Source organism: Dermacentor andersoni, chromosome 8 (assembly GCF_023375885.2).
Source record: "Dermacentor andersoni chromosome 8, qqDerAnde1_hic_scaffold, whole genome shotgun sequence".
Classification (NCBI taxonomy): domain Eukaryota; kingdom Metazoa; phylum Arthropoda; class Arachnida; order Ixodida; family Ixodidae; genus Dermacentor; species Dermacentor andersoni.
The window spans coordinates 97237555-97262929 of NC_092821.1; the positions used below are offsets into that span (position 1 = coordinate 97237555).

The 25375-nt window shown below is 45.9% G+C and overlaps 1 protein-coding gene and 1 non-coding gene across 3 annotated transcripts in view; one reads left to right on the forward strand and one right to left on the reverse strand.

The window, feature by feature from the left end:
* Gga (ADP-ribosylation factor-binding protein Gga) overlaps positions 1-25375 on the forward strand; it is an 89106-nt gene that overhangs the window by 7117 nt on the left and 56614 nt on the right. The window contains exons 3-7 of one of the 2 annotated variants that reach the window (XM_050176910.2): positions 7773-7871; positions 8973-9131; positions 12263-12334; positions 16340-16420; positions 19725-19865. In XM_050176910.2, coding sequence (XP_050032867.1) covers positions 7773-7871; positions 8973-9131; positions 12263-12334; positions 16340-16420; positions 19725-19865 — 552 coding nt within the window. The remainder of the gene's footprint in view (positions 1-7772; positions 7872-8972; positions 9132-12262; positions 12335-16339; positions 16421-19724; positions 19866-25375) is intronic. The other variant, XM_050176911.2, reaches the window with a different exon arrangement.
* TRNAF-GAA (transfer RNA phenylalanine (anticodon GAA)) lies at positions 20873-20947 on the reverse strand. The gene has a single exon. It is a non-coding gene; the product is annotated as a tRNA-Phe (tRNA).

Consider the following 25375-nt stretch of genomic DNA (forward strand, 5'->3'; position numbering starts at 1 on the left):
GCTTGACTGCGCTGCCACAAGGTTCAACGCCGATTTTTTGTGTCTTACCATTGATTGTGGCTGATGCGAGGGTTTTGTTGAGGTTCGTCCTCGCCATCGCCGGCCGCAATATCTGAGTCGCTAAGTGATTGGCCACGTCTAAAGCGCGATACATATGGTGCGATTTTCCGTGCGATCTGTAGTACGGCGCGTTGTGTGTGACTTGCCGCATGCGGCGATTCGGGACACATGGTACGAATGAGCGAGCGGCGGGTAGCTCCGCCCAGAACCGGCGCCCCTGCGTGGAAGTTCGGAATGCTGCGTAACTTAAACAGAAAGTGAAAGCAACCGTATTTGCACAGCTATCTTGTTTGAAACAAACGATGACAATATAAACACGTCTATGCGAGCACTGTAGACGTGTTTCCGCAAGGCCGCGTTAGCAGTATTGGATCCGTTGACAGCCGCCGATGGCCAGGAGCCGGCAGGCATAGCTCGCTGGGCCATCGAATCCGACACCGGTTGCGCTTGTGACACGATCGCTTGCAGCTCGTATAACGAAGCGCCTATGTTAGTCGGCACAACGTGTACACAGTAATGTCACGCTTAAATTGCAGCACATTTGATTTCATTGGCGCCAACAGAAACGAACGAGCATGCCAAGCGAGCTTGCGATCGCTGGGAGACGATGTAGGCCTAGCTCGCCGGCCGTCTGTCCGGGGCCGAGGGTGCTTGCGATGCGTCCGCAGCTCGTAATAAAGCGCCTAAATTCGCCAGCACAATCAATGTCTGAGCATTTATGTTTCTCTTAAGTGAAAATACGGTTAGTTTTCCCGGTGCCGTTAGTAGCGATAAGTAAACAGGCCAGTCGAGCTGCTTCGTGTACAGACGATTGCTGGCGCGTCTGCGCTTACCGTGTCCGAGTAGAAATCACGCCAACGATTTACTATTTCGCACAACGTTTTATAACTCGCACTCTTTCGAGGTCACTTTATTCTAGAAGTTATTTCGTGTCAGAAACAAATTGTAGCCCATTTATATGCCGCCGTCAGCGGCGAAAGAGGCCCGCGTTTCGACCAGGGAGAGAAAAAAAACCAGTCGGAGCTAGGGTGGCTCACCCTATCGGAGCGGTGAGGTGCCCGCTCGCCGGCCCCACCCCGCCAGGTCTACCACGTGGCCATGACGTTCACGCTACCGGCGCTGTCATTGGCTGCGGTCGTCCGACCGATGCGGCAGTCGCACGACAATATTCAGCAAGTTGGTCGCGCACGCTGGCTGCGCGTCAGAGCATACGTCATGGCTTTTTGCGAACACGTGACCACTTTGTTTACATTCCCGTTGGTCCCGTCTCGTTGCTCTCTGGAACCGAAACTTCGACTGGTCGCTACAAAAAAGACTGCAAATAATTACCTGTCGCGCTCTGAAGTAAATGAGGTTTAGTGCCGTGATTATTGGGTCATTAACTACTTATTAAAGCAGAAAAAACCACGTGGATTTTTTTGGTGTCAGTACAGTTAAACCTGGATATAACGAAGTTGACAAAAGCTCGCAATTTTTCGTTACATGCAGGTTTTCGTTACATGCAGGTTTCGCGTGAAGGCTCGTACGAATGATGCAGAAACGAAACCAAATAGCTCAATATATCCGTGAAGGTGAACTCACCCTTCAATCATTTATTTTACACTAAAAAACTGCGTAATTTCCGCTTGCTTCTTCGGCACGAGTGTAGGCACAACACGCCGCTCCAAAGAGGCTAAATCGTGTAGAGCTCCTTCATCGTCGAGCGAGCCGACGAAACGGCGCATAACGTCCATTGCGTTCATCACCTCCTTTGCAGTAGGCACGTCACACGGATCTGCCTCACAAGCACCATCATCACCGCCATCCGGATTTTGCACGCTTTCAGCTACTGCTGCATCAGACATTTCTTCTGTAGTCACGGCGGCGTTGTCGGCAAACAAAAAGTCAGTCAGTTCAACGTCGTCGGGTACACCACCGTTAGTACATAGCTCGTTCCACGCTTCGGCCACATTGGACGGAGTAGAAAGGTCTTCCTCCTCCTCGTCGGCACCAGCCCGTGCGTTTTTGGCTATTCCGGCCTTTAAAAAGCAATTCGCGATAACTTCTGCCCTGACCTCTTGCCAGGAGGCAGCAAGCATCTCGACTGCTTGATAAATGTCGATCTTCATCTCCCGTTCCAGACGGATGTCGAGAAGTATTTTCAGGATTAGTCGGCGCCGGTAACAGCATTTAAAACTGTTAATGACCCCTTTGTCCAGGGGTTGTATTAGGGACGTGCAGTTGGCCGGGAAGTAATGCAGTTCGATGTTCGACAGCTGCAGGCCCTCGATGTGGTGCGCCGAGCAATTGTCCAGCAGTAGGCAAACTTGACGGCCTTGCCGCTTGACGTCCTGGTTAAATTCCTTTAACCACTCAGAAAATATTGGCCGAGTCATCCACGTTTTGGAATTCGCCACATACTTCACGGGCATACGCTTCGTTCCCTTAAAGGGACACTAAAGGTTACCAGAAAGTCAAGTTAAAGTGGTAGAGCAATGTTCTAGAACGTCTAAGGCGTCAATATAATCGCGAACAGAGCTTTAGTAACCGAGAAATTGAGGTAAATGCATGACACGATTTGAGACCCCACAGCGACATTCCGGTACTAGCCCGATGACGAAAGCACTCCTCATAATTTGTGTTACTAATACTCAACTACTCGTATTAAAAGATATCATTTCATTCGATTATACGGAAGAAAATGCTTTTTGTCTAGGTCTATTCGATTCTAAGAAAAAATAACATTTTGACGTTACCCTTCAGTAGTATGGGTGGTCGAAAGGTTTCGTTTTCGCTGGACTGTGCGCGCTCGACTCTGCGCCGCGCACGCTTTGGAGTTTCAGTAGTTTCGTTATCGCGTCGTGCTGTGCGGGCTCTGCTGGCTCGCGAAACTTTCATTTGGAACAAGCAGCGAGAATGCCACGTCCATGTGATGTCGTGGGAAGTCCTCGTTGCTTTCCCGCTCCGGAGAGCCGGTGTCGAGGCCGCCGTCGTAGTACACAACGACGCCGGCAGCGCGAGCCCTCAGCAGCAGGTCGCGCTCGTCAGTGCTCAAATCACTGAAGTTGAGCCCAGCATCGCGAGCTAATCTATCGTTGTCAGGGCCCATTGCGACGAGCGTCGAAGTTTGCGTTATAGAATGAAGTACCAGCTTATGGTCGCGCGTTTCTCCTTCCGCTAGCCACCATACTCCCGCTTTCGCTCTGCTGTCGGCTCCGTCTTGGCTCTGTTTCTGGCCGCGCGTTTGCGTTTTGCGCAGAAAAGCCGTAGCGCCGTCTGCGGACGCCGTTCTACTCACCGATGGCGCAACGTCACTATGAGACCATGATGTCAGTACTCCTCGATCGGAGGGCGGGCAATTTGAACTGCGCGAGAGGTACGCGGACGCTTCAGAACGCATTTTCTCTTAAAATAAGTCTCTCCTTGGCACGAAACAAACGTTTCTAGGTTTCTGGGATGGTATTTTAACAGTCCACGTTGACTTTATAGTAACCTTTAGTGTCCCTTTAAAACACCTGGGACGGGCACTTTTGCCGACAACTAGCGGGACTCGCTTGTCTGTGCCGTCGAGGTTGGCACACAGCAGAATCGTTATGCGGAGCTTGCTCTGCTTTCCACCGCGGCAGTCATCGCCTTTTAACGCTAGCGTGCGGCCCGGAAGCATTTGATAAAATAGAGCTGTCTCGTCGGCATTGTAGACATCAGCCGCCTCGAAGCGACTCAGGATTCCAGGCAGCTTGTCAGCCACCCACGAAGCAGCAGCATCGCTGTCTGCGGAGGCAGATTCGCCGCTGATTACTCTTCCGACGACACCGTGCCGGCTCTTAAATCCCTGCAGCCACCCGTTGCTTGCCTTGAAATCGTCATGACCCAAGATACACGCAAAATCCTTTGCCTTCTGTTGCAAGATCGCGCCGCTTATGGGTACATTTCTGGCTCGCGTGTCCAAAAACCACGTGAACACTGCCTTGTCCACATCAGTGTATGTGGACAGCTTCAGTCTTTTTTTCTTCGAGCTTGTTCCCGACTCCACTGCGTTTCTGATGCTGTGTTCCGCACTCAAAATCGTTGATAGTGTGCTCGCTGGAATGCTGAAACGGGTGGCAACGTCCTTCTTCTTCTCGCCCGCGGAGACTGCATTTAAAATTGCGAGTTTGTCCTCAAAAGACAGAACTTTTCGTTTTCTGGCAGTAGAACTCATCACGACCAACCGACGACGCAGTTAGAAGCGGAGACGCACGACTACACGCCGACAGGCAGGCCTAGCACCTCCAAAACAAGTCGGACAAACCAGTACCAGAGCACAGTTGACACACGCACACGTGCAGAACGCAGGACAACACTCAAGATGGCGAATGCAACGCACCCATAGAGAAAGAAAAAAAAGTGACGGATATCGTTCGTCATCGTCCCTCCCCCTCTCCCTTCCGGCGCCTTGGCAATGAAAGAACCGGCTATCAGCGTTGCTTTTCAAGTGAATTCTTACACATAAGTGTGTATAAGCCGTTGAAACAAATGAAAATCACAAAATAAGAATGCTTGTCCTCAAATCCATACGAAACAAAATAATTCTGCAAGAAAAATCAGCTGCCGATACCAATGCCACCTGGTGCCACGCTAGACAAGCAAAGCCTGAAAAGACTGCTACGTTAGGCACGGAGCGGCGCTTGTTGCCGCCATCATCATCATCATCGCTAACTTTGCTCGGTCGCGGCAATCCCTGGCGTGCGCGTAGCTGCTGGCTCCTTACAGCATTAATATTCAATAATCTAGAGCATTTCTTCGGCCGAATTTTCCTTAAAAGTGCTAAAAGTAATGACTGATCAGCTTTGGGAGTTCGTTACATCAAGGCTAACCGCCGCAACGCGTTCGTTACATCAAGGTCGAAAATACATGGGCTTCAATGGGGGCAGCGTTGGGGAATTCAAAAACTTCGTTAAATCCAGGAATTCGTTACATATAGGTTCGTTACATCCAGGTTTAACTGTACTCCTTTAAATCTGTGATTTTGTCAATTTTGTTCTTGACTGTGGCAGAACATCTCCAGGCTTCCTTTCAAGCCCTCATTTGGTTTCGGCAGGCCCAATTATGTATACCGATATTGTATATAATAATAATAATACAATTGAATTGCATTTGGCTTCATTCAAACCCGCTACCGTGGCTTAGCGGCTATGGTGTTGCGCTGCGAAGCGCACGGTCACAGGATCAAATCCCGGCCTCAGCGGCTGCATTTCGATGGCGGCAAAATGCAAAAATGCCTATGGTCCCATGCATTGGGTGTACATTAAAGGTCTCCTGGTGGTCAAAATTAATCCGGAATCTTCCACTACGGCGTGCCTCATAATTGAATCGTGGTTTTGGCAATCCTTGACTTCATTCAAGTGGTCATCATTGCCAAAAGACGAAAGGCTGTAACACTCGATGGGGTCCTCCTACCTGGGACGACAGTCGCACATAAGCTGTGGCAGTGATAATCTAGTACACTTGAACAAATTGTGTAGAAATGCACAAAGAATAACAGATAAAACTGCAAGCATGCATACTAAGGGGAAAACATGTACAATGTGAGTAGAAAAAAAGAACAAACAGTATACTTATGCATCATTGTTTATAAAAAAAAGATACTAAACACCAGTGTTTATTTACTTTATAATGATGGTTTTCCAGAAAATTTACAACTTTGAAACACGAGAAGTGACTGACTTATTTCCTGCTTTGTTATTTTTTCAGATTTATGGTTTCTAATTATTTGTTCCGTCACTGCCCCTGCATCCAGTGTCGACCGTCTTTTTGGCAAAAATGATTCTGAACCACGCATACCATTCTGTGCAGGCCCTCCGTGTAACACAAAGAAGTTATTGAACTAATTGAATTTCTCAAAGTAAAATACGTCAGAAAAATCCTGAAGTACAACTTACACACAACCTACAGACATGGTAGTGTCGTACTGTAATTTGAATATACAAGAAAACATAATTCTGTTACACAGAAACGCAAACATAAACAACCCCGTTTTCCATTGTTTCTACCATTCATAGACCGGCCACGACGTCCGAGATTTGCACGCGCCGACATGCGCAAATCTTGGAGGCCACGAAGCGACAAGTCTGTTTCCTTGCAGCATCTCCAGATGGCGCTTGCCTCCGCCACATCGAGGCCCACTAAAAAGGCCACGTTTCTACCAGAAAGCTTGCCTTCGTGCACAGCATTTACTGCCAGCGTTTCCCGCTAAACATTACAGTTACATAAGGTGCAGTTGCCAGGAAGTGTGAGAAGCAGTCGGGGACCTTTGGATGTTATCGCGTTCCACTCTTGAAATCGAAGCTTAACCGTCCTCCAAATTTTTAGTGTCACCTGCATACATCACTATTGAGGGAGTGTGTAGAATGTTGACTGTGTCGCTGATATGAAGGAGAAAGAATAGTGGTCCCAAAATTGAACCCTGCAGAACGCCGGTGCATATGTTCATGTAGCTCGATGAAACACCGTTAACACTGGTGCATTGTGTTCTCAATGTTAAGCCGTTCTTGATCAGGTGTAGTGGAGTGCCTCTTATTCTCTAGAGGGCATGGTAATTTAAGTAAAATAATTGTATGATTGACAGAATCAAAAGCAACAACAACAACACAATAATAATACCGTATTTACTCGCATAATGATCGCACTTTTTTGTCAGAAAAAATTGACGCAAATTCAGGGGTGCGATCATTACGCGGGTTAAATTTTCTACGAAAAAAAAAAATTTTTTTTTCGTCCCCCATTTGCTGCGGGATGCGGGTGCGGGACACCAAAACAAAAATGGCGGCCGGCTGAGCAAGCCGAAAGCGTCGAACGCGATTTTTTTTTTCTTCTCGTGAGTACATTACATGCATTGAAACAGTTTTTTCCGTATCAGTAATGAATAATATCGTTAATATCGGCAAGCTTGCGGCAATAACGTAGCCATGTCCACTTTGAGGGGGCAGAAACAGATGGGCGCGCTTAGCTGCCAGTGACATAGAAACACATGGCGGGCATGCTACGGAAACTGCGGCATCTGTCTTCACTACTATCCTAATACCGCACGTTTGCGCTAAGGGTGGGTGAATATCTTAGCTGTGTTACAAGCGTTGGCGTATGAATAAGGTACACTTTTAACGTATCAGTGTAAACGTGGCTACTATCGTTGCCGCTTGCGATTTGTTGCTTGCCCACGAGTGCAGATGAGAAGAATCGAAAGGCGTCTTTTTTGTTGTTGACCACGACCATTATAAAGCCTACACATAATAAAGGAAAGTTTGGTTGTACCTCTTTTTGTCATGGAAGTGCGGAAAGTGATGAAAGTAATGAAATGAGGCATCTACTTAAGAGTGTTTGGTGCGTGCAGACCGCCTGGTTTGTCTTGAATAGTCGTTCGCGTAACATTCAACAGATGGTAAGTGCAATCATTATTAGCTAGACTTGGCACACGACATATCGCTGTGGCAAGTTCTGGGTGCGATCATTACGCGGGAAATAAAAAAAATCGAATTTTGACGACAAAATTCAGGGGTGCGATCATTATGCGAGTAAATACGGTAATTATTATTATCACCCAACTTACAGTTCAGTCAAGTACAGGTCAGTATAGAAAGCACCTCTAAGGGGTAGGTGCCTGTAGTTCTGTGCTCTGCTACTAATTCAAAGTGTTTGACTCTAGCTTTCAACAAAGGAAGGGAAGACAATGGCTGTTTTGTTGCGGACATGTGCAGGTGCTGGAGGAGTGTGCCAATCGGTGTGGGGCCAAGTTCCAAGATGAGCTGGGAAAGTTTCGCTTCCTCAACGAGCTCATCAAGGTGGTTTCACCCAAGGCAAGCACAGCTCCTATGCCATCCTTGCATCCCTTGCCAGTTCCGCAGAAGATGTGCATTGTGCCTATTGGTGCCGTGGCCCGTACCTGTACTTCTGTGAAACCTGTTAAAGTATCGTCTCGTAGTCATGGCAGGGCTTGGTACTATTAAGTGGTTGTAAGGAAAATAGAGTGGAAGGTCGGTGATGAGGCCCGGTTGCAACTACATTGTGCAGATGAAGTATTAGCTAACCGTTAGGGCTACGGTTACGAAGGAAAAGTCTAAATAGTACCTTGAACTTTGAGTTCTATCTTTGTATAAGCAGCACGGCTCATGGCGCATTGGATCCCCATTCTTTAGCACTGTGAAAATGCCAACAGTGCAGCCCTCTCAAGATTTCCGACTGCATTCTTGAAAGGATGCATCTGTCACTAACACTGTGGCTTTTGTCCTTTCTAGCCCTTGATTTTTGTCGTCAGTTGTGCTGTTTATTACAAATACATAGCACCCTGCCCCGATTTTCTTACCGAGCGGCATGTTTAGAAACAAAAGGCGCAGCGCGATTGGGACCGAGACAAAGGAACACAAACCAGATCACAGTCTCCGTCTTGTCTCCATCCCAGTCATGCTGCGCCTTTTGAATGGCCATGAACCAACTTGCCCAAATCAAAGTTTTACTGGAAACAAGAACTGTGTTTGTTGTCTGAAGAGGTCCACCTGCACTGCTTTCATTTGCAATACTTGTGCATTTGTAACATTTTCATGACACACCACATTTGTAGCCATTCCATTATTTGCAATTTGCAAGAAGAGACGGCCTCTTACAAATCTGGAGGGAGTTGCTGTAGCAGTCTGCACGGCTCATCTGATGCAAATAGAAACAGACATAGATAAAATAAAACTTGCACGTTTCATCGGGCCTGTCTGAATTGCGGGACTGTGGAAAAGTCGTAACAAGTTTTAGATCGATCTTTTTTTCAACTGTGTTCAGTTGGTCTGGTCTTACTTGTGAAGCGATAGCTTCTGCTAGAAGCAGCTTTGTCAGACCCTCAACTCTTCTTGTGCAGCTTGTTAGAATTCAGCCACGTCTGTTGCTTGACCTGCGCGTGTCCGTACATGCAGTACCTGGGCAACCGTGCCTCCCAGCGGGTCAAGCAGAAAATCATCGAGGTGCTGTACCGCTGGAGCATTGAAATGAAGCACCATGCCAAGATTCAGGAGGCCTACCAAATGCTGAAGCGCCAGGGTGTCATTGCTGTCGATCCCGTCTACGTCATCGAGGTTAGCCTTCCTCGTCGTTGGTTTGTGTGAAAAGGGAACATTGTCATCCGCCCAACTGTAGCGATAAAGTGCAAAGGAAAGGTTTCCTTTGTAGCTTCTTGTTACGCCAGGTGAATGACACTGTTCCCTTTCATGAACCCTTCCCCCACCTTCTGGGCTTCCTCAGAACCAATTCGCGATGTTGTTGGTTTCTCTTGGTTTGCAGTGGCTGGGACACACTGAAACCCTTGTTGATGCAATACCGCTGCACCTAATTGCTCTTATTGCTTGCAATATGCATTTACCGTTGGCAGCTGCGATGTTATCTGTGTGCAGGTGCCCTGTGGTGCTACTGGACTTGTCAGGTGTCTCATTTGGCACCTTTTGCCTTAGCACTACGACAATCATATGCATTCTATAAACAATATTAGTACCTCCTGCAAAAGTTATATTCGAAACTGGTCTTCAAGTACAAAGATGGGGGTGTGGGTTATGTGTATGTTTTTTTTATTATGTTTTTTAAAAGGAAATTATCGTGAATTCCACTGTCAGAAGCCATAAGAGCAATGATGATTGGACGTGAAAAATTAGTTTCCAGAACTTTACTTCATGCTGATAATTTTGCTAGGTTACTTTTGTAGAAACTTGAGCATTGTTGTGTACTGTCATTTGTGTTAGTCATGCATGTGGACTCTTTTATTTTTCCATTTCTGCGGGTTGTAACTTAGAGGGCAGGTTACTTCTACAACTCAGTTGTGCATGTGAAAGTGCAGTATATTTCCATGCCTCGCATTTTAGTACAACAGTTCTTTCCAGCATGCAACTACTGAATTTTCTGTCCGAAGGATGGCGTTGTACGTAGCTTGGAGAGCTGCTGTTGTGTTCCAATGGAACTTGGCAGCTTTGCTTGTTCACCACCTCAATTCAAAAGTGCCAAAAGGAGGAACTGTACTGAGTTTCTTTCTTTCTTTTGCTGTTGTATCTTGACTACGTTTTCTTTTTGCAAGCTTTGACTTAAACTTACAAAAGTTGTCTGATGAGGACAGCTGGCCAAGAGACTACTATCAAAGTTATCTTAACCTCATTACAGTGTGGGTCACACAAAAAGAACTGCTTGTGACTTGCATTGGGGGAACGCTATCGTGATGTCACTGTAGTTGCTGTTATTTAATGGCGACAGAAAACAGAGGCAAGCTTCGGTGCTGCGCAAAGAAAAATTAATGCCATCTGCAGGCTGTTGTAGGTGTGTAAGTGAATACTGATTAGCATTTCTATCTAGGCTAGAATAAAAGGCAAAAAAAGATCTTGGGTGATTTATTGACATTAATAGTTTTGTCTTTCATTAGTGGGCCCGATGGTTTGGTGTTTTATCAGAATCGGAGGAAGCTTTGTTTAATTACTGACAATAGAAAAATGCACCATTGGCCAGTAGCTAGTGAACAGGGCAATACAAATATGATTAATTGTTAAGGCGAGTCAGGAGAAGTTATAAAAAATCATTTAACGAGTAACATTTGAAGTCTTATCAGCACAAATGGAATCTTCATCTACGCACAAACGATACACCAGTTCTGTATGGCAGATGAATAGCAAGGCAAGGGTAAGGCTGAAAGACATTACAGCTCATAAAGGTGGAGCGCAGACAGAAGAGAGAGAGAAAAAATAAAAAGATGTGGTCTGGCTTCTGCTTAGAAACTGAGTGTACTAAAGGGTACTGATATAAAACGTTTGTCCTGTATTTATTGCTTTATTATATAGCTGCCAGCCCAGTAGTTCCTCTATGGAGCGTCAATTTCCTGAGAGGCAACAAATAATTGTTAGCTTTTAATGATACTGGCTCAAAACGCCCACCAAGTGCAATGCAGCTATGGACGTTATGAAGACCCAACATGTCGTCAGAACCTGTTGTGGCAGTCTCATGGTACCATATACCACAGAGGGGTTCACGCACACTATGATAGTCATGCTGCTGAAAGCCGAGTCCATTCAGCACTCGACAAGACAAGAGCATCTCCCCCAGCTCTTCTAAGAGAAGCAAACAAGTGGCAGGGCCAATTGGCAGATTTCAGCATGACAGTCATTGTACGGCCTTAAAACACTGCACAAGGCTAAAGGGCAGGCTCTTAAGTTGTTTGTAATACCATGCGACTGCCACTGCTGCTTTTAGGATGTCGAAAGCCACATGGCGTTTGATGTGCGTTTTGAAGGGGTCATGTAAAAGGTTCTGCAATGAATTATGTCACTTTCAAGGAACTGAGACTTCTTTTGTAGCATAATTATGAAGTCAATGGCTAACAAAAAGAAATCAAAGAAAAATAAAGGAAAAGTGAAAAAAATAAATATTTTTTGTCAATAATCCTTAAACACTGTCACTACACACATTTTGGACAGTACTTAAGAGTGTGCACTTGACTACGGTATTACTCTCGTTTGTCAGTGAAGCATTGAGCTTCATGTTTTAGACAGTGCAAAAATGTGGCACGCAAGAATTAATGAACTGCAACATGGTGTGACATTGGGCTATTGGTTCATCTTAGAAGCTATGGGCAAGAGTTCACCACACATAGACAAAGACTAGAAAGAGAGCGCTCGTGACACATCTTTCTAATCTCTGTCTGCGAGCGAGGAGGATCTGAGGGGCTCAGTTGTTAGCCACAGCTGTACAAAGATAACAGACAATTAAGCCATAAGAGACACAAGGGAAGTTAACTGTTACATTTAATTTAGATGTTTAAATAATAAGGTAAAAGGAAATGACGGTGGAGTTAAAGACAACTTGTTGAAGGTGGGAGCTGAAGCCACTTCTTCCACATTACATATGCAGTGCTTCCATCCACTTTCACTTCCCTTCACCTTATTATTTACACATTCCAATTGAACATAGCAATTTGCTTCCCATGTGCTCTCTCTGGCTTCACTGTCTGTTTCTTCATGTAATCTCTTGGACTCATGCACAGTTTCCCATGCCTTCTGATGAAAGAAGAGATACACTCTTTGTCCTCATTGTCCTCAGTATCTCCTTTGCTTCAGTGCAACATCTTGCATTGTCCAGAACACAACTGTTAACCGGCTGTCCCACTTTGTTGCATTTCTCTGAATGCCTTATTCCTCTGCCTCGAATGGTGTGGTCATGATTGAATTTGTGTGCCTAGGATTACGAGCCAGGCCCCGCGCCAGCACCCAGGTCCCAGAGTGCTGTCTTCGAGGATGAAGAGAAGTCACAGGTGGGAGTGCAAAACGTGTATTTACTGGCTTACATGAATCTAACAGTCTTCTTGATGTGTTCACAATCTTCATGCTCTTGATAAAAAATATTTTCCTCTTTTTCTTTTGCAAGTATTAGTTACTGGCGTTTCTATTTTACATTGTATGCGTTTAAATGGGGCAGCAAGGTCAACTGGACCTTGACACTGGACCGGAAGCTAGCCTTCCCTGGCTATTGGTGTAAATATCTGTATAATCATGATTATGTGAAGAAAAATAAAGCACTTCCACTTGCAACTAGAGCCATTAGATAAAGCATAAAGCTATTGTTAATAGACTTCAGCCACACTGCAAAGATGAATTGAACGAACAGGGCGTCATGGGCAGGTGAATCCTGTGCCACGAAAGAGCAGTACTGCAAAACAGGCAATGGGGTGAAAATTTATTCTGGTCTGCTTTAGCTATTTAGCCATGCCTTTCACTCGATTCTATGCCACTCTTATCATTCACCATTCACAGCCGGCTCATCCTGCTCATAATGCATGTAGAATGGCACTCTGACCACTGACGTAGTAGTGTGAAAAGGAATGGCTTTGTCATAGAATGGTCACATTAGCCCAGACTTGGTGCCCCATCATCATTTTAGAGCAGCGATGCGCGTGATGCGAGAACAGAAAGTAATCGGCAGTCTTCAGCATTTCCTCGTGTTCTGAAGTCATTTACTGCAACAGCAACAGACTCTTGAGTCTCAAGAACACCTCGAAATCTTCTCAAGAGCTTCTTGTTTGCTATGCATGTTTTGTCTCTTACATCACGTTGCCTGTTGTGGCCTCTTAAGTGCATGCATGTGTGCCACTGCTCCCAAGTCAGCGTGGAGTGCAAATCCTTGCACGAGTTATTTATCGGGTGCCAAAACTGAGGGGTGGTGCAGTGGTTAGTCCTTCCAGCTGCCAGCTGCACAAAGCTGCAGGGACGAGAGTTTGAATCCCAGTGGCAATATTTCGCAAAACTTTTTTTCTTCACCCAATGGCAAGAGTAAAACCCTAAAAAGAGGTGAGGGCTTGATGATGACGCGTTAATGACTTGACAATGAAAACAGTGTTGTGGAAAAGATGGATAGACACAGCACACTTAATTTCGAACTTTTAACCCTTGAATGATGGCACGTATAGATACCTGAAAAAGAAAATTGTTTTTTTTTCTGTCAAAATGTGCAAAGCACATCAAGAATAAGCGTAATCAATGAAGAAAATATATTTGGGGTATCTTTTTCAGCAATAGAGGGAAAACGCCGGACAGATAACTGAAAGTTGGCTTTGCCCCAAGCCGCGTCTGGCTTTGGATTTTTGCGCAGACAGCTCTGGTTGTATGTGAACCATAGGTGTACATTTCATTTGTTTTACATCATGAGTGTCGCGCCACTGCAGCTTGAGATCTTGCATCGGTCTGTCTCCTCAGACTGCTATTTCAAAACAAAGCAATTCACATGCCAAACTACTTTTTCCTCGTCCTGTGTTTCTGCTCTACAAATGACACTTGCTGCCTGTCGTTAAGCGTTGACCAAAGATATTTAACCAGAAACTTCATTCCCAACACCAAACTCGAAAACAACAGCAGCAAAATTTCTCGTACGTTGTCTTGAGGCAACACTTGTCAATACAGGGTTAAAGAAGTACTGACGTGGTATTTTCAACTCTACTTCTTGTGTTAAAGTCCAGGACCTTGAAATCCTAGAGCAAAAATACTGGCAATCCTCACAGTGCCTCTAATAATTTAACTTACAGTAGAATCTCGATGATACGAATTTCTTGAGATTGCAAAACAAATTCGTATCACCAAAAGACATAATAATAAAATCTGGAAATTGAGAGGTGGCGTGGCAATGAAATGGCCGACTTGCTCAACAATTTCGCATGTTTTTATTTTTTTCCGTAATCCTAGGACCTTCCTCTATCTCACGGGAAAATATTTGGAAAGAATATGCAGCAGAATGAGAAAATTGCACTTTTTTCAGTGTGTTGTCTTCGAAATTGAAAAGAAAACTGGGCCTTGGGAGATGCTGTTGTACCACGACCCTGCAAGCTCGACTTTCCGTTGATGTGATGCCACCACCTTGGTATCGTCGTAAACATAAGATCGTAGATTCAGATAGGCGCAGCGCTGTGTTTCTCTGTGCAGAAATACAGTGCTGTGAAAAAAGAAAAGCAAACATGAGAAGGGAAGACTACTGTGCAATTTGTTACAGCAGTTACGTAGCACGTAGGGAGCGTTCCTGTTGCATGGCGTGAATATGAATAACTGTTGCGCTTGTTTCGCACACATTTTGGCAGCAGCAAAGTGTGTACTTTGCACGTTCTGAATCCAGTATTTCAAGATCTGCCTTGTTATCTCGAGTTTCTTTGCTGCTTGCTGCTGCCTGATGGTGATGACATAATTTGCGCAAGATTAGGGAATCTGCTTACTTTTCCTTGCAGCGGCAAAGCTACTTTGTTTTGTGGGATCTGACGGGTGCAGATGTATAAAAGTTTCGAATCGCCATCGGCCGCCGAGAATGATTGAAGGCGGGGAATGTAGACATAAGGCCACACATGGAAGTGAATGCCGCTGATCTTGCTGATAGGGCACGACTTTGTTGCACGTGATTGCCGGATCCTGACATAGTTGCAAGGCATTTGAACACAGCGCACAAGATGCATGATACTGCAGAAAGCAAAAACTTCTTTGGGGGAGGGCAGAGGGGGATGCGAGATGGAGTTATTGGTGAAGTCAAGGATGAGTGATGAATGTTGCGCATCAGCGTGGCTGCTCTGCGGGCCTAACAGCCAGTGTCTGGTGCTATTGGTGCACAGGGGTATTCTTGCTGGCGCTGCCGGGGATCGCGCGGCAGCTGGATTGTTCGTATCATCTGCTGCAGCGCGAAAAGTGATTCGTGAGAAGTTCAGCATGTTGTAAACTAATGAACTCGGGCCGAGACTTTTGAAAAATTCGTACCATCCCAAAATTCTTATCACATGTCATAGTATCAGCGAGATTCTACTGCAGTAGCCTTTCTAAACAAGTTTCGGTTTCGTTACTACTCTGTCGTGACGTCACGAGCCAGAAGGTGGTCATGTGGGAGCGCAGGACGTTGCAACATTTGGAGACTAGCTCCAGCTTGCTTGGTAATCTGTTCTGCTGCTACATTCGCCCTCACAGCAAGAGCAGCATAATAGGAAGCAACTGAGCTAGCCAGAGCGAGTGCCAAAACATATTAATGTCCTGCTCCCATCAACAGTTGCCTTGTGGGAAATGAAACGGAAGCTGGCTGTTAGAAAAGCTATTATATAGATTCAGTATTTTTTTCCAGGGTTTCAAGCTCCTGGACTTTCATTTAATGCAAAAAAATAATAGTAATAAGTAAATAGAACAAGATTCAAAAATATTATCTCAGTACTCCTTTAACAGCTGCCACAGTGCTTTTCTTTGTGTTTTTCTTTCATTCCCTGCCTGGCCCGTGGTGCTGCTTTTGAGTGATGACGATCACTAGCAAACTCTCCCAATTAGTGCCCCTTCAGTCGACTTGTTAGATAAGGAGACGGCTTTTTTGGATGGGTAAGACTTGGATAAGGTGGCGCCACTGTGCATGGGATATATAGGTGTATATTTCCTGAAAATCAAGTTGTTGAAGTTAGCGCGTTGTGGTGTCGTCTCCCTACCGTCCTTGTTTGCTGGCGCTAAATATGCTTTCAGTTTACCAACACACCCAACAAATGGCAATGCCCAATTTTCAGCTTTTCTGTAACACCATATAAGCTGGAACGTCAAGGTGAATGGGAGGTGCTGCAGCATCATGATGCCTGGGAACATGAAAGAAGGTGTGCAGGAGGCCATTTTGAATTCGTGGCATTCTATGCTAGCATTTGCTGTTTCATTTCCTCAGCAGCTGTGCAGAGTGCTGGTCATTGTCCCTGTGGACTGTAGTGTTTCTCTTGTGCTGTGCTTTACTTTGAAAACATTGTGCCATGTGTGGACATGTCGCCGTTCAGATGCTGCAGAAGCTGCTGCAGAGCAAGAACCCCGAAGACCTGCAGGCTGCCAACCGGCTCATCCGCAACATGGTCAAGGAGGTGAGGGGCTTCTCTTCAAACAAACCGCATGATGATTGCTGTGAAGGATGAGCATGCATGCGGTTGAAACAAACACTTCCTTATTGGGAAATATAAAGATCAGAGCGAAATGTGCCCCGAAAGCAAGCTAGCACTTTTGTTACTATGGTAGCGGCAAGCACATGTGGCAGTCATCAAATTGTGTCTCACAAGTCGAGTCTGTTCATTTATTCATATCCGCATTCAGTCAAGTCATTTGTATTTCACCGTACACTCTTGCGTTATCGCTGGCACTCGATGCTGGTGAAGTCATTTGTGCAATGTGATTAAACATGTCTCTTCAACATGAATCTTGTCCCGACAATATCAAAGACATTTTTTGGATGTAGCGGGTTCATCTTGCACTGAGCTGTAATACGATAATGGGAAAATTATTGTTAGCCAGGCTTGTTGGTACGCCGCCATATTGTGGTGAGCAGTGCAGAAATGGGACGGAAGATTTAGGGAAGGGATGACATGGGCATCTGTGTTGTCCATTGCTGAAATCTTTTTTTTTTTCTGATTTATGTGCGGCTGACCATATGATAATAGGGACAATCAGCTCAAAGGTGGTCATGTACATAAACATACAACCTGTGACAGTATTCAAGTTGCCTTTCTAACAAAGCACTTTGACAATACAATGACTGCTGCAAAACTATATGGAGGAGCTGGTTCTGTACAGTCATGCGGGAATTAAGCGCAAACAGGATGAAGCGAAACAAGCTTCTCTTATGCTTATGACTTGGTATTCCAATGTTTTGTGAATGTGTGTAACGTTAAATGAAATGAAAAGCGCTGTTGTCACACATAGGCAGCCAAGGATGTAACCAGAGGTGCAATTGGAGATCGTTGTTCGGCACGTTCGTTTGGTTATCGGTGCGCGTGATTGGCGTACTCCACGCCGACATGGCCAGCCGTGGGATGCGGCCACGTTTTTGGCAATGTCAAAATGACGACAAGCTCCTGTCACTCATCTTGCAACTGAGCACTCGTCTGCTAGGTGCCGAACATGAAGGGAGTTGGGTAGCTTGAAGCGATCATAGGCTCTTTACGAGACCGGCTTCGCATGGTGTGTCTGGTGGATTGGATTGCATCCAAACGGCGGCTTTGACCGCGGAATGACACGTTCGGATCCAATCCATAGTTTAAGTCGAGAAAATGGCGCTTGCACTGGGAACTTCGGTTGTTGCATTGACGTTGCTTGAGGAGGAACGAGAGCAGTGGAGGTGCGAAACACATTTGGAAAAATGGCAGAAAGCGAATTCCGGCTTTGCTTTTGCTTCTCAAAACAAATAGTGTGTTGATTGTGCGGCGAACTCGACTCCGTCGTCAGGTGCCAGCAAGCCACTGGAATGTTGTTGTTGCCTCTTGAAAAGTGTGTTATTGTTCCTGTCGTTTCATTTATCTGTCTTTTCCCTCGATGTGTGCGACACCACCTAGGGACAACACAGAGAAACTAATAGTTATAAATTGTAGTAGTCACACATATTACTATTTGAAAACATGTTTAAGCTCGAGAAGAAAAAAATACATTCCTTAGATAAAGATTTTATTCTTTGGAAGACGAGAAACATTTCGTTTTGTAGTATACTGTCTGCATGCAGACGACAAACGAGGGAAGTAAACTTCCGGGAAGTTCACCGCTTGCCGATTGGCTGCTCTCTTCGCCCCGATCTCACAAATTTTGCATACTGCCACTTTGTGACGTCGCAGCAACCGAACAGAATGCATATCAAACTAAGATCTCCGATCGTGCCCCAGGTGGCACTGCTGATTTACCCATTTCAGAAGCCTTGATGCTAGCATTGCTTTAAAGGGTGCTGACAGCTTGTGACTGAACTCTCGTTGCCTCTATGCCATATTTTGACAAAGCTGTACTCGGATCACATCTTAACAGTCACAAGGTAGCTTAAATAAAAAGGCTTGGAAGATGTGTAATGGCATTGCATCTCACTAAGGAACAGTGTACACATGTCATGCGTGTTGCTTCCTTTTAGCAATGTACCACTGCATCCTGCAACAATGATACTGTGGTTACCTTGGCAACGTCGAGAAAATTTGGTGTTCTGTTTTCTTCAGTGACATGTGGCATCGAGGCAACTAGGGGTGTGTGAGTATTAAATGTTCAATTTCGAAGTGTATTTGAATAATGAAAACCACGTGCTAATCGAATCAAATATGTTTTGACTACTAATACTATTGCTTTTGCAAAAATGAAATTTTTTTCGCCAACCTGAGGTTCAAATAAAAAAGGCAAGTTTTCCGCACAGAAAATAATGTGCAAGAAAATTATGCTTTGTAGAGAACAAAATTCTCTAGTTCAATGCTTTGCTTGACAGTGTCACAACTGCTGCTGTTATTTAATGTTGTCATGAAGGAAGGATAGCGGCTTCACATGTTTGGTGAGCAGTGACACCCTTCTGAATGTCACATTTCCTTCAGACAGAGAAAAGAGCTGCTCAGTGGACACATTAGCATCTGGTATCAGCAGATACCTCTATGCTGAGTGAGTGAACAGTTGGCACTATGCTTACGCCACTGCTCACATGAACCTCCTTTTTGGCCCAAAATTTCATCATGCGCATCTCTGTCAACCTGTGCCTGTGGCAGTAAAAATTGCTGCTGGTTGATGAGCTTATCAAGGTCTTTCCACAGTGCTGATGTGGAAGGAGCCTCCTCGGAAGCTTTTGTTGTTGAGGACGCATATGGGTTCCTTGGTGTCAAAATTTTCCTTGCGTCTTCTAAAGACAGGTTTTTAATCCAGTTTTCCATTGAAGCATGCTGGTTGTACTTAACTACTTTAGAACGAGGGTACGAAAAACATTGTCAAGCTTGCTGCTTTGTCAAATGTGTAGTCTGGAAATTGTGTTTTTAGACAGCCAGATTAGTAGCAGACAGAGGTTTCCACCTGGCGGCTGGTGTTGTCCAAAAGCATGATGAGCGGCACAGTGTGGGCTTTTAGTGTTGGGTAGCCATTAGCAGGCCCTTATTGCATTTGGTATACATCACCGCAGTACAGTGTGTATGCGCTTCGCCGCATAACACCGCTGTACTGCGGCGGAGCCGACTTAAAGAAGCGCCAACAGCAATTTTTGGGGTTTCGATTATTTCAAAAAATTTATTTCGATTATCGAATCGAATTGCTAGCCGATTCGAATCGAATATTCTATTATTCTCACGCATGCCAAATGTGGCAGCATTGTGTTCCGTTTTATGTTAAGTGACTGCTCCGTGGCTCTTGTGAGAGCTAGCTTACTGTATCGGCATGTGGGATGCTCTGGAGCAGGCGGATCGGCGCATGGAGATGCTGGCGCGGCGCACGACGGAGATAGAGACGGTGCATAATAACGCCAAGGTGCTGAAGGACATGCTGGCCAACTACCGTCCAGGGGAGAGCTCCGCAGAGGAGCAGGACCTCATGAAGGTGATTGGGCACTCTGCTTTTGCAATCACTGTGTTGTGACTTTCGAGTGCGACGGTACTACTGGTCGTAACTACCCAGCAATGTGTTTTAACTTGGAAGTTTTTAGCACTTGTTGGTAGGCGCAACCAGGTATCGCTGGTACGTGTTAGCTTGCTTGTAGGTGATCTTAAAGGAATTTTAATAGGTATCTTGGAAGTTGTAGGAACTCTTATCGCACACTTCCTACACTTAATGGAGATGTACATTTTCCCCTTGAAATTACCAGAAAAAAGATTTCAAACCAGTGCTGCTCTGTTCTTGCTCAAATTTTACTACAATATTACACTATATGGCTCGAATCGCTCAATATAACACTTGGCACTGTTATTTGCCTGGTTTGTTAAAGAATGCAAATTCTTTCTTCATGTGTGTCCCCTCAGAATGTGGCAGCTATGTCGCTTCTGATGTCTGCGGTAGGGCAAAGCATGGCCTTTGAGATTGGTTCCCAATAATTGCTTGGGGTGCATCCAAGGGGTAAATTCAGTGTTTTTCTTTAACTGACCATGCAAGTAACAGTGTGAAATGTTATATTTAACAATTCAAACGTTGAAATGTGATATTGCAGCGAAATTTGAGCAAGGACAGAGCAGTGGTAAGCGCAAAACATTTCTTTTTTTCCTGGTTTTAAGGAAGAACGGCACATCTCTGTAAAGAAATGACACTTAGCAAAAGCGAAGGTTGGCAAACAAACTTTAGCTTATTGTGATACTGAAGCTAATCGTGAACGTTATTGTGATGTTGTGACGCAAAGCAAAACTTGCTGATTTCATGTAGCAATAAAGCTAAGTATGATGTTCGTAAAAAAGCAAGAAATCACAGACAATTACGATACTCCATAATGCGAAATTTGAGCACAGCTGTATACATTAATACAGGGAAAATCAGACATCCACCCGTGCGTAGTGATTGCTGCAAAAGAAACCCATACGGGTTCCTTGAAAGAAAAGCCTCACAGCTGAAGAAAAATTTGTCCTGGTCCGGGACTCGAACCCGGGACCACCGCCTTTTCGGGGCAGCCGCTCTACCATCTGAGCTAACCAGATGGCTAGCAGATGGCAGGGCTGCCATCGAATTTGTCGAATTTGTCGACAGCACGAAGCAACGGCAACAGTTTGACGTAATAGTTCTGCGGAAACCCGCAAGGTGGAGATAAGTAATTAATAAAGGGAAAATCAGACATCCACCCGTGCGTAGAGATTGCTACAAAGGAAACCCATACGGGTTCCTCGAAAGAAAAGCCTCCCAGCTGAATAAATCTATATACATGTTGTATACAGCTGTATACGTTTTCATTTCGTGATATATTGGCTGGCATAGAAAATCTGTTTCGTGTGGCACGTTGCAAACAGAGTGAAGTGTGGCGCGACTGCCTCGTTAGTTGTTAGCCATCGTTACCACAGTATGCTTTCGCCATGCCTTCCTCCACTTTCTGCCTCGTGGTTCTGCGGCACCCTCCTCTCCGCTTTCCTCCTCGTACCTTTTCTCTCGCGGCACTTTTCACTTTCTCGTCTTTCGCTGCGCTCGTTCGCTCACCGTCACCGATGCTCAGTGCAGGAATGGGTGCTTAAGACCTGCGCTAGACAAAACAATTGAAGAAAATTAGACAAGAGTGCCGTGTGCACTTTTGACTGCCTTGCATGTGACAGCCGCAGCACTCGTAGGAAAGAGTCGTGCCAATGTATCATGACGTTGTGGTGCACATGCCTGCCGGAACCGGAACCAAAGCTGGTTTGTATAAACAAGTATTACAGTACACTATAGTAAGTTATTTAGGCTGGCCTGATGCTTACCAGTATGTTCTTTAAAGTTGAAAATGTTATGTGAGTACATCTTTAATGGCTTTCGTGCATTATGCATACATATAAAATTCCGTCGCATGAATGGCCCTCTCGGAATGGGAGGGAGAGTGGCATTGTGCTCCGGCAGTAACTGCGCATTTTGCGACAGGGCGCTAGGGGAACTGATGATCGCGGCTCAATCTCGTGCACATTACAGTAGATGCTCATTGACACGTTCCCATTACATATGTTTTCCCAACGCCAATGTTTGCAATCGAGAACGCAAAAAATTACCCAATAGAGCTACGCTCATTTTTTACCGGTTCATACGTTCCCGGAAAACAAAATTTTTTGGCACCAGCGTTCAGGACGTCGCCGAACTGTGTTTGTATGATACGTTTCCTGTCCGTTAGATCCCATGTGAACAAGAAAATACGCGAGCCACGCGCGATCGGGAACAGTATATAGCTGCTCGCCGTGGCAGCTTCACCGCAATGCTCACCCGCCCATCTCACGTGCACTCTGTTTCTAATTTCGGTACCAGCAAATATTCTCCGGGGTCCTTGCACGTGGCAGTCATAGCTATCACCGCCAGTCCTATGGCGATAAGCATCTTCGCCTATCTGTTTCACAGTGTGTGGTACCGTTGTAAGCGTAACGCACACTTTTAATAGACGATAGCAGACACGTGATGCCGTTCCCTGCAGCAGATTACGATCGTATACGTTTTCCGGCCGCTATATCCCATGTGAACAAGAAAAGGCATGAGGCGCGCGCAGTCAAGAATAGTATATAGCTACCCATCTCACGTGAAAACACCGGCGAGCACAGTTTCTTATTCCGGTAAGAGCAAATCTCCGCCCGGGTCGTTGACGCCGCATTTACGGCTATCGCCACCAAACCTATTGCGATAAGCATTTTCACCTATCTGTTTCACAGCGTGTGGTGTATAGTGTCATTGGTAGCGTACTGCATGCGTTTAGTAGGCGATAATCCAAATACGCCACCATTCCCTGCTGCAGGCGGCGTGATGTGGGCATCACGTTTCGCTTCTGCTGCATTCGGCGCCGCCCACCAGCTCGATTTTATTTCAGTTTTCCGTCGCCTTCTTAAAACACCACACAATATAAAAACAATGAAACGCATCTCGCACTGCTGGAGCACCACCCGCTCAACGCACGCCAGTGTCTCGTGCCAAAACGATCCATGCGACGCTCCGCATTACATAGATGTCAACAATAGATGAGTTATCAAATTATTTTAGTTACATTGGATCGTGCATTTTCCCAGTTAGTAAGTTTGTTCTCGAGGAAAGCGGGGAGGCAGCGCAGAAGGGGGGGGGGGGTGCAGGGCGGCCTTGACTCTGCCAACAAGCGTGTACTTTGTATGGCTGTGCGTGGCTGAGCGTGCAAAATCTTAAAGGAAATCTGCAGGCGGCTCATACCATTGTGTGTGCTGTGTTTTCGCTGCTCTTGTGCTGAAGCGATAGACCGTGTGAAGGTCACTTTGTTTACTGCTGCTGCTGCGCTTGCTTGCACCAACGTTTTGACAGTGACAGTGACTGTCCGTGCTCGTCAAGTGTGATGTGTTCACATTTGCTTTTGCGCACTGACACCATGCTTGTTAATTCAATTAGCGAGTGAATATTTCTAAGTTTATTCAGCCAATAAAACTGCTGTCCTTACTTTGTATAGCTGTTTACTAATTTGCTATCACAATTAATGCTTTGCCTTTCAGGCGGAACTGCAATTTTCTTTAGTTTAGAGTGGTAATTGCAATTGGATGGATCTTGGTCGTTATGAACAGTACTGTCCCAGCAACCACTTCACTAAGTGCAGTTTGTTTTCTTCCTTTTCCTTATCCGTTGTTGAGGGGACCTCTGAAGCACAGTGGTGTGAAGTTGAATTGGTAATGCAGGGAAAAAACGGTAAATACTTCAGATTCCGTTTATAGTTGAGCATCTCCACAACGAATGCCTCTACAACGAAACGATCTGTATAACGAAGGAATGATTCTGCTCCACTTCTATTGTTAACTGTGCCGTGCACGACCCTTTGTAATGAAGTGACCTGTATAATGAATTGTTTCGGAGGCCCCAAGCGGTTCGTTATAATGGCATTCAACTGTATTGCTTTTTTCCTTTTCCTCCAAGCGATCTCATAGAGATGCAGTGAAACAGGTCCTGCGAGTATTGTACTTAATGTTGCCTTGTCTTGTAGACTAATATATTGTCACGTGGTCGTGACGTTGAATAACACAGTAGCAGTACTGTGAACGACAAAACTAACTTTTATTGGGCGAACCTGTGCCCACAAAATAGGCTACACTTATAGCACAACGATAGCGGCGAACACGCTCGGCGATCGTCGAAAATCTGATTAGCGGGTCAAGCGCGTCGGCTTTTATAGATCAGTCGTCGAATGTTCCAGATTAACTGATGGGACCCGCGTGTCTTCCACAAAGTTCTACACCATTCGTGTCACGCGATGAAATCTGATAACACAAGGTTCGTCGACAACAGACACGCGGATAGAAGCGTCGATAACTTTCCAGAAACGTCGGATACATGCAGGCGCGTCCCTCGCTGTGCGATTACAGTTGTTAAGCGGCGAAACGTGGTTGCCCGATAAAGATAAGTACACGTGTCATTACCCCCCTCTTAAAAAGCATCGACCCGATGCTGCTAACAAACGAAAGTAACAAAGAAAAGCACTCGTAGCAAAGAAAACAACAAACTAAGGAAGTTCATCAGCGTCCGTAAAATGGTTTAAGGCGCACCACGTGGACCACTTCAGATCGTGCGCGGCGCCGCTGTGAGTGCGAAATGCCGTCTGGCACGACCTCATAGTCTAGTGCGCCAATACGTCGGATGACCTTGTAGGGTCCGAAATAGCGTCGGAGTAGCTTCTCACTGAGTCCTCGTCGGCGTATCGGGGTCCAGACCCAAACACGGTCGCCAGGCTGGTACTCGACGAAGCGTCGTCGGAGGTTGTAGTGTCGGCTGTCGGTCCTCTGCTGGCTCTTGATTCGCAGGCGGGCGAGCTGTCGGGCTTCTTCGGCGCGCTGGAGATAGCTAGCGACGTCAACATTCTCTTCGTCAGTTACGTGCGGCAGCATGGCGTCAAGCGTCGTCGTCGGGTTCCTGCCGTAGACCAGCTTGAACGGCGTGATCTGTGTTGTTTCTTGCACCGCTGTGTTGTACGCAAAGGTCACGTACGGCAGGACCGCGTCCCACGTCTTGTGTTCAACGTCGACGTACATTGCTAGCATGTCGGCGAGGGTCTTGTTCAGGCGCTCCGTGAGACCATTCGTCTGCGGATGGTAGGCAGTTGTCCTCCTGTGGCTTGTCTGACTGTAGTTCAGAATGGCTTGAGTGAGCTCCGCTGTAAAGGCCGTTCCTCTGTCGGTGATGAGGACTTCTGGAGCACCATGTCGCAACAGGATGTTCTCGACGAAAAATTTAGCCACTTCGGCTGCGCTGCCTTTCGGTAGAGCTTTAGTTTCAGCGAAGTGGGTGAGATAGTCCGTCGCCACGACAATCCACCTATTTCCGGAAGCTGATGTCGGAAACGGTCCCAACAAGTCCATCCCGATCTGCTGAAAAGGTCGGTAAGGAGGCTGGATCGGCTGTAGTAATCCCGCTGGTCTTGTCGGTGGTGTCTTGCGTCGCTGACAGTCGCGGCATGTCTTGAC